At 34.5% G+C, this 9800-nt stretch overlaps 1 protein-coding gene and 1 long non-coding RNA gene across 3 annotated transcripts; one reads left to right on the top strand and one right to left on the bottom strand.

Moving 5' to 3' along the window:
- The first annotated feature begins 485 nt into the window (after positions 1-485).
- LOC116139117 lies at positions 486-3566 on the top strand. The gene is made up of 4 exons (XM_031424790.1): positions 486-584; positions 915-1014; positions 2230-2375; positions 3003-3566. Exons 1-4 carry the CDS (start codon positions 486-488, stop codon positions 3534-3536), a joined length of 879 nt encoding a protein of 292 aa, XP_031280650.1. The 3' UTR covers positions 3537-3566.
- Positions 3567-4515: 949 nt separating this feature from the next.
- LOC116139139 lies at positions 4516-8355 on the bottom strand. Of its 2 annotated transcripts, none has more exons than XR_004129396.1 (4): positions 8278-8355; positions 6661-8179; positions 6465-6554; positions 4516-4828 (listed from the first exon to the last, which is right to left on the bottom strand). It is a non-coding gene; the product is annotated as an uncharacterized LOC116139139 (long non-coding RNA). The 2 variants fall into 2 exon arrangements; XR_004129397.1 differs by lacking the exon at positions 4516-4828 and adding an exon at positions 4836-5944.
- Between the last annotated feature and the right edge of the window lie 1445 nt (positions 8356-9800).

Below are 9800 nucleotides of genomic sequence, written 5' to 3'. Positions count from 1 at the left end.
ATCAACAAGGGATAGACAAGTATTAAAAATTGTGACTGTGATGAGGATGACATATATGAGACTATATTATCCAATGATGCAGCTCTCCAATTGTTTAGTCGACATGCCTTTAGACAAAAGGGTCCCCAAAGATTTTCTGAACTAGCTGAAAGGGTGTTATCATATGTTGATGGTCTTCCACTTGCTCTTAAGTTTTAGGTTCCTCTCTATTTGGGAGGACAGAGAAAGAATGGGAAAGCTATATAAAAAGATTAGCAGTCCTGATATGAAAATCCAAAACGTATTAAAGTAAGTTATGATAGACTAAATGAGGAGCAGGAGTATTTTTGGATGTTGCTTGTTTCTTTAAAGGGCATGGCAGAGATCTTATAGAAGCAATCTTGGATGGCTGTGGCTTCGCCTCACATTATGATATAAATGTTCTGATTGAAGGTCCTCATAACTGCATCATTCAACACCATAAATGCATGATTTACTTAAAAGACATGGGTAGAGAAATTTTCGAAAAGAATCAATTGACGATCCTGGTAGACGCAGTCGGTTGTGGGATCATGAGATATCTTGAAAGTATTGACCAAAATAAGGTGAGAACGAAGGGGTTAATTTTTTATTTCTATTTTATATATGAGATATAATAAAATATTAGCTTGCAGAATATTCATCCCAGTTATCATTGGGAACTAACTCAATTGTAAAGTGATTGGGTGGGAATGAGACATGTCTTATATTACGTATTTAAAAAGAAATTTGAAAAGATAATGTATTTATGAGAGTTAATTACTTAACAATTTATGTAATTAAGCAATTTCATACTAACTATCGTCATATTCTGCTTTGATTATTAGGGGACTGAAGTATTCGAAGCATGCGCTTGAATATGTCTAAAGTATCAGAGTTACATTTAAAGCTTGAAGCTTTCAAAAACTGCAAATCTAAAATTCTTGGAAGTTTATGGCTGCAAGCATGATGAGAAGGTGCCTGGTTTGGAAGTCCTTGATCTGATTCTTGTTTGCTGTGCCTTAACATATTCAAGCCTTGTTTGAACGGTTTTTATGGAAGTTCTTTGAAAAAAATAGCTCCAGCATGAAAAGAAGTTGCTGGTTTCGAGGTCTTGAAATCTGATTTCTCTGAGCTACGGTACCTTCGGTGGGATGGATATCCTGCCAACTCATTGCCACCAAATTTAATCCAATGAACCTTGTTGTACTTGACATGCCTCATAGCAAACTTAAACAACTTTGAATGGTGACCTGGTTATGTTTCTTCGATTTTTCATTTTGTGCTTTAAATTGTAAATATTTGATGTTATTTATGTTCTTTTAATTCATTTAATTTTTTTTTTTATAACAGGCGAATCTTGTTAATTTGAAACGTATGGACCTCAGTTACTCCAAGCATCTATGCAGAATTCCAGATCTCTCACTTATCCCAAATCTTGAAGCTTGATTCTGAAAGGTTGTACAAATCTGCGTAGAGTTTCTCTTCTATCCACAATCTTGATAAGCTTGTTGTCTTGAATCTACAGATGCAAAAACATGGACATGCTTTCAATCAGCCTGCAGTTTAGATCTCTTCGGGAAGTTATTCTCTCTGATTGCTCAAATTTGAAATCAATTTCATTATCTCTTGTGCGGTAGAAGTGTTGTACTTATGGAACTGCAATTGAAGAATTGCCATCACTAAGCATCTATCTAGACTAGAAGAATTGAGTCTTGAAACGTTCGAGCTTAAGAATCTCCCTGAGAGTATTCGCGGGTGTAAATCTCTTGAATATCTTTCTCTTTCAGATAGTTCAAAACTTGACAGATTGCCTGAAGGCCTGGAAATTTAACAGCACTGGTGGAACTTAAACTCGAGGGAATTTCTGTAAGAGAAGTACCGCCTTCTATACTTGTTTGAACAACCTTGGAAATTCTCTTTGAAGAGATGTACGATTGAGAACCCACTGAGTTTGCTACCACATGATTCATCTTCCTTGAACAAACTGAGTTCCTAGATCTGTCTGACTCTTGTATCAAAGAGTTACCCACAATCTTGGCCAATTACGCAATCTGAACATTTAAATATAGGAGAAACATTTTGAGAGTCTTCCAGGGACTATTAAAGATCTCTCTAACTTGAGACGCCTTCTTTTAACCCGTTGCCAGAGACTTAAATCCTTACCGGAGCTTCCACACCAGTCATATATCTAAAATGCATGCGACTGCATTTCACTTGAAGAATTATCAGGTTTACCAACTGGAGATTGGGTGGATATTGACTTCGTGGATACTGACTTCGTGGATATTGACTTCGATAATTGTTACAAACTGAAATTACATGCAAAGGATCTACTCAATATTCAGAGAGACGCAGTTCTATGGTTTCACAGTAAGGTAAGTCTCTCTCTCTCTCTCTCTCTCTTTCCATATGATATTAATTTTTTTTTCTTTTTTCTTTTAAAAAAATAGTTCTCTGATATTAAGCTATCGATTTCACAAGAGATGATTTATTGATTAACTGTAGTCAAATCAAATACACAACAAGAGATTTTTATTGATTTATTTTATTAGTTTTTAATTATTAAAGCTTTAATATAATACTAAATTTTCTAAGTTCACACATAATATAATATTAAAAATGATTTTTTATTCAGTTTTAATAAAAATTAATGAACACCAATATACAGATTTTTTTATATTGTATTTTTAACGATGTGTGTATTTAACAAATGACAGTTACGAATACTATATTGGCCGCAAATAGTCTTACCCTTGACTCTTGTAGTGCCCAAATGTTTTTACCCTTGACCCTTTGACCGGTTCAAGGTCCATAGTATAAAAATAGAGAATATATTTTCTTTTTCCCATAATAACATATTTGGAGATTGTGTAATGCTTACTCTCAAATCTTTGTTTACACCCACTTTTTTTATCCGGTACAATCACACCCATATTATGTCTCTCTCCATTTGTACATATATATCAAAGGGAGATTGCAATTTGATGATCTTCTTGATATAGGAACGGAAGAAACGCTATGTACATGATTCCTATGTACGTGGTACCATATTTTACCCTGGAAGCGAAATTTCAGATTGGTTTGACCTTGTAAGTAATGAAAATTTTATAAAGCTTCCAACGGGTTGCCTCAATGATAATGTTATCGGTTTCGCTTTGTGCGTTGTTTTATCATCTCCATGCAAGAGTCTAGATTTGGAATACTGTAATTTCACAGTTCATTTTGATCTTTTTGTTGACGAGAAGCTCGTTTCCCAGGGCCTTCTCCGAAGTGCCAATGCAACCTTATATGCTTCAAAATCAGATTTAGATTATGTAATCATAGGATTTGAGTACATAGTTTTGTCTGAATTGCTTCCACTCAGTTCGAATAGTGAGGCCCGCGTTGAGTTCTTACTTAAAGATTATTTTAGTTCTCCGTACAAGTTGAAAAAGTGTGGAGCTAGATTGTTGTACGTCGAAGATAATGATTTGAGAACAGATGCAAGAGTGGACAGAGACCAGAGATTGAAATCTATAAATGGCTCTGATGAGTGATGATGACTCTATGTAAAAAGGCTACAGTAAGTGGACTCAAACATTGACTTCAATTTTATTTATTTAGTGATAATTATTTGTCAAATCTTCATTTAATGATTTTTTTAAAATTAAAATATTTTTCATGTCTACTTAATTTAGGGGTGCATAGGAGTTGAGCTGAACCGAGTAGTGGTTGACTCGAGCTCGGCTCGAATGCATTAGCAAGGGCCTCGAGCTGATGAGCTCTGGCTCACGAGCTTGGCTCGTTTAAGAAAATGCATGGCTCGGCTCGGCTCGTTTATATATTAAATGAGCCGAGCTCGAGCCATGCGTTTTCTATTGACCAAAATTTTATACAGATTTGTCAAACTGAAAATATATTAAATTTTACACTGATAACTAATCCAAAAATCTTGATAGAAGATCAACTAATTAAATAAAGAATCAGACAATCAGTCATTCTTTTCCACATCAGTTCACCAATTAAATAAAAACAATATGGTTAATGCCTTGAAAATATGGTTACTTGAACGAATAAAGGTTGCATGGTTTTTCATCCATTGCTCTTGAAACTGGTAGCAAACAGCTATGGTTTAAACTAAGAATTATTGGATAAAAAATTATTTAAAGCAGATTTTGGAAGATGCATGATAATATGTAGACTTAAAAGATTAGGGCCATAACATAACTAATAAGATNTTTACACTGATAACTAATCCAAAAATCTTGATAGAAGATCAACTAATTAAATAAAGAATCAGACAATCAGTCATTCTTTTCCACATCAGTTCACCAATTAAATAAAAACAATATGGTTAATGCCTTGAAAATATGGTTACTTGAACGAATAAAGGTTGCATGGTTTTTCATCCATTGCTCTTGAAACTGGTAGCAAACAGCTATGGTTTAAACTAAGAATTATTGGATAAAAAATTATTTAAAGCAGATTTTGGAAGATGCATGATAATATGTAGACTTAAAAGATTAGGGCCATAACATAACTAATAAGATATATATCTAGTCAGTCTTTGCAATAGAAATCATGTTACTTAAAAATGCGTCTGAATTATCCCATAAACCAACATAAAGAGTTATTACAAATAGGAGCTATATGCATAACCCAAAACATTCACGTTTAGAGTCTCAAAAGCATGTTTCAATCATCTTCTCTTTCTGGGGGCAGGCCGCAAGAAGTAAACAAGCACTGTAATATTGTGGAAAGCTGAATACCACCATTTTGCATTTCTTGAAGAAGTAATAGGAAGCCATTCATCAATAGCCTTCTGCCAGGCTAATTTTTCATCATCAATCTGTGAGTGACAACAGTACCATTTCCTTTAATTTAGAAAACAAAAATGCAACAAAACTCAAACAAAATAATTAAGTAAACAACTTGGCCATAAATCAAATAAACAGCATTTGAGGCTGAAAAAAGGTAACATCTTTTCTATCAAATTTCTTTAACTTACTAATATGTGTAACATGAAAAGGGTTTTGTATTTTACTAAAAACATAAAAAAGTAATGCTTTCTTACCATGGGTACTTTTTAATGGATAATCACATCGAATTGATTTCTAAGAGAGTGGTAGAAAAAGCCCACAATTCTTGAATCATCAAACATTTGCGAGTCAAGATTGTAAGCAAACTACAAAACTATAGATGACTGAAACCCAACGAAGCCAATTAAAATCATATTTCACTCCTCACAAACAAAACGAAATCTGAACTGCACTGCACTGAACTGCAGAGTTTGTTACCAGGTGTTGATGTGTAGGGAAAAGCAAAAACAAGAGGAACTAGTAGATTAGCAAAAACAAACACCGAAGGTAAACTGACAGTAGAAAGAGTTGGATTCTTGAAACCATTTCTGATCATTAAAACTAAGTTGTCTAAATCAAAATATGAAAATCACGTGGCAGTGGGGATCCTTTGGCGGAAGAGAAGAGACCTCTAGTCTTACCAACTCAAAATCATCACAAAGTTGGCGGAAGAAAATATAGGTTACAGTTAGAGAAAAGACTAGTGGGGCCAGAGCTTGATTAATTAATACAATACCATAATTAAAACATTAATTGAATTTAGATACATTATTATTATACATAAAATTGGAGCTGATATGAAGGATCTTTGAAAGCACCTGCTTTTATGGCCCAAAAGGTTAAGCGTAGAGCAACTAAACAAAGCTATTGAAAAGAATAAAAAAGAAAAGTAACTACAAAAAAGTCATTAAAAGAAGGAAGAACTAATTATGGAGGCAACTTATTTGTCACAACTAGCAAAACTTTTTGTTCTTTTAGCTCCAATTCTGTAATTTCTTCACATGCCTTTCCTATCTCCATCTCTGTCTTGGCTACTATGCTAGCTTTATGTATGTATTTCTATTTCCACATCAAACTTTAGCATCTAACAAAGTGACCAAGAAAAGCTGAAATGGGTAGAACAATCCAAAGTTGAATCTCAGTCAACTTTAAACTGAAGAAAAGCTGAAATAGGTAGAACACTTTGTGGATCATAATCGTTCAAAGCAGTTAAAGCTGAATAACTTGAAAAAAAGTTGACCCTTTATGATCATAATTACAAAGACCCCATCATCATCAAGCTTTAAGACCTCTACAAAGTTAATTAGTTTGGATAAAGACGCCATCATCATATAAGAAAGTTTTCAGTAGAATCTCTAACTCAAAAGTAATCATAGAACACACTCGCAGCTCAAACTCAAATACCTAGCTTCTATATGAAAGCAAGTATACTAATTATTACAATCATTTAGAAAGAACCAGTTTAGAAGACAGAACAAGAGTTTGATGCCTTTTATAAAACCCAAATCCAATTCACCATTCGGGTTAAAGAAGAGTACCGGTTTCTCCTGAACAGATATGAACTTTCCTAGATATATTGGCAGCTACCGATATATTCAAGCAACATAAATATGAAGGAAAATGTACCTTGTGGCAGCAATAGACTGAGAAGGAGCCTCTGTTCTAACAGTTTTTGCCTTGAGCTTCTTAGATAATGCTTCTAACTGATCTCAGTTCCTTTGAAACAGATACAGAATAAGAAATGAAGAAGGGAAGCAGCCAAATAAGAAAACTAAAGAAGTTTCAATAAACTTGACAGTAGCAGTAGGCTCAATTTGCTTACCTACATAACATTAACAAAATAACAAAATAGAAGTGAAGAAGGGAAAATGGCGGTGGACAGTAGTAGCTGAAGTTGTTCGCTAGTCAGTAGTAGCGGAATGAAGGCTGGACAATGGTGGTGTCTCAGATCTTGCAATTTGTTTTGGCGGAGGTGAGTAGCTGAATGTCTCTGTTTTCGGCCGAATGACTTTATTTCAGATTTTAGGGCAAATATGAATACACGAGCTTTGCCAAACCGATCGATCTCACGAGCTCTCCTACTCGAATGACGTTTCGAGTTTCTCAAAAGCTTGCAAGCAGTTCGAATCGAGCCCGAAAAGCTTGATATTTTTCACGAGCTTGAAGATGAGCTCGAACTCGTGAACTACTCGATTTCTGATGAGTCGAGCCTGAGTTCGTCACGAGTCGAATCCGAGTAGCTCATGAGCTACTCGGTTCGACAGCACCCCTACTACTTATCTTCTTTTCCTATTATCTTTGCAATAAATAAAAGAAAAATTGAAAAGATTATGTTAGTATTCAATCCCACACAACCACAAATGAAAACGAGGAGCAACAATTTATCAAAAAGCAACCAACAATTTATCAACTATATTTTGTATAATTTTCTCGATAAAACAGTTCTCTTTCTCTCCTTTCTTTTTATTCTCATCTTACTCTCTCACCATAACACAATTTCCCTCCTGACCAACTACAATAAGCCATCTGTCCCAGCCCAAAAATACTCCTCAACACTTGTCATTAGGAATTAGGTTTTGAAAAATTTGTTAGACGAAGGAAAATAAATGAATTAAGAGAAATTTCAGACTGGTTTAACTTTATAAGTAGTGAAAATTTTATAAAGCTTCCACCAGGTTGCCTTAATGATAACTTAATTGGTTTCGCTGCGTGTGCCATCTTATCATCGCCACACACACGAAGGTGGAGCAGCAATGCTTTCGAAGTTCGACTTAACCTTTTTGTTAACGAGAAGCTCGTTTTTTGGGCTCACTCTGTAATCATTTTCCAGCCATTGTGGTTATTGAATCAGATTCAGATCATGTAATCATAGGATACGGTTACAGAATGATACCCTCTGAATTGCTTCCACTCAGTTGGAATAGTGAGGGCTTCATTAAGTTCTCAGTTGATAATAGTTCAACTCAGTTCGAATAGTGAGGGCTTCATTAACTTAGAATGATACCATTTCATTTACATGCACACTTTTAAAGACCTCAAGTTAGAGAGATCTTTAAAAGTGTTCATGTAATTTTTTATCTTTAATAGTACCATTAAATTTAGCTGTTTTTCAGCATGCTTGATTTGTTTCTCCAAAGAAAGTACAAGGGGTTAATATCATGAAAATGCAAAGGATTAATACCTCGACAAGTTGAATCCTGAAAACCTTGAACCTCACCTCATTTATGCAGGAAAAGAGTCGCTCAAAAATACGGGGAGTTAAGCCTTGTTGATCACTTGATAAGTTTTCTTCCAACAAGGCGTTAGCTAGTCCCCACATGGCATATAAGTCTTTCCACTCCCTGTATTTTTCAGATACATGAAGAAAGCTAATGGCACAATTACATGTAAAATAAAATATGAGAAGAGAGGAATCAAAAGCAAGATAAAAGGTACCTACCCATAGGCAACCACTGAACTGTTAAATACAGCTAAACAATTTTCAATGAGAGGGAGACCAACAAGCTGGAAAACATCCAACTGCAAGACAAACCTATATTTGAGCACCTTACGGTAATAATGCAAATGGTCAAGTAGAAAAGAGATAATACCTATGTCAAATCAATGTCAGCAACTGAATCAAATGTGAATGTCTGTCCATTGATTTCCAAAGCATCATTGCCAACTTTCTGTACTATCATCTCCCCTTCTTCCTCTTCCTTACTTACAAGTCGCATTCGGACACTATCCAAACTAGAGACACTAGAATCTACTCCGTATACAGTTGGGCAGTAAAGCTACTTAACAACATTCAAGAATATCAGAAATATATAACCTGGTTATCCTTTTACTTTTAACCACGTACGCAAATTTCCAATTTCTCTCTCTCTTCTAATACAGAACAAAAAGAAACTCAAAAATTTCTCGCTTTTCCTCTCAGTAACAAAACAGAAGCAAAACAAAACTTTAAAATTTACATTTTCACAAGCTTGAGTCACTTTTTCCCCAAATTCTCTCAAAATTTAAAAAAGATAATATCAAATAACCACTGAAAAGAAGAAATTCGAAACAATTACTTGAACACCCGAGTCAGGGACCCCAACCATTACGTTCTTCCGCAATGACTTTAATTTTGAATTAGGGTTTGGAGAGGGCGACTCACTTCTCTCATAATTGTGTTTCTTGGCTGCATGAAGTGCTTCATTCCCATCAGTAAACTAAAGAGAGAGAAGAGACAATAGGGTTTGTTAATTTGGGCAAAGATTGTTGAGATTAAGGGCGTTGGAGACAAGAAAAGGAGAGGAGAGAGAAATGTATCCGTTAGAGAGTTCTGAATTTTTTTTTTTCTGGGTAATGAGTGTGTAGAGAAGAAATGGACAGATAAAGAGAGTTACTGATTTTGCATGAGGGGTTAAAATCAAAAAATTCGTATGGAACTTTAGGGCTCAGGCCCATTAGTTATTATTCATTTCTTGATAATGTAATGGAATTCTTCTTAAATTGCAAATAAACAAAAATTATGAATTTAGTAGAGCGAAATGTGTTTACAGGGATATACAAAAAAAGCAAAAACAATTTCCAAGATGCTTATGTTATAACTCCTAAATGTCGCGTAAATCTTCAATTATATTTGTTGAGTTACATCTTTGACAAGTTTCTCTTCCATGCTTCATCATTCTGATTTTTGAAAAAGTGTAAATAGACAAAGGGATACACCGTAGTTTTCAATAACAAAACAAAAAGATGATCAGAAATTAGAAATATAGTTATAATATATCAAAATTAAGACAAATAAAAACACAAGCAAATCTACCATACACAATTGCTATCTACACAAACAAATGGGGCCAAAATCCAACAACCAAAAACAAGTAGCTCAAATTAACCCAAGCAGACCATGCCAAAATTAAAACATAAACAAACAATCAAAAAATTACACCATGCATGCATTACTTAAACATTTATGACTAAAGAGGGCCATGG

Source organism: Pistacia vera, unplaced genomic scaffold (genome assembly GCF_008641045.1).
Source record: "Pistacia vera cultivar Batoury unplaced genomic scaffold, PisVer_v2 Contig347, whole genome shotgun sequence".
Classification (NCBI taxonomy): Eukaryota; Viridiplantae; Streptophyta; class Magnoliopsida; order Sapindales; family Anacardiaceae; genus Pistacia; species Pistacia vera.
This window is presented reverse-complemented; position numbering and strand designations above follow the sequence as displayed.

Coding starts and splice junctions, on each gene's coding strand:
- LOC116139117 (XM_031424790.1), top strand. CDS start 486: ATGGGTAGAGAAATTTTCGAAAAGAATCAATTGACGATCCTGGTAGAC. Junction 585..914: donor AAAGTATTGACCAAAATAAG/GTGAGAACGAAG, acceptor TAAAGCTTGAAG/CTTTCAAAAACTGCAAATCT. Junction 2,376..3,002: donor TTCTATGGTTTCACAGTAAG/GTAAGTCTCTCT, acceptor TTCTTGATATAG/GAACGGAAGAAACGCTATGT.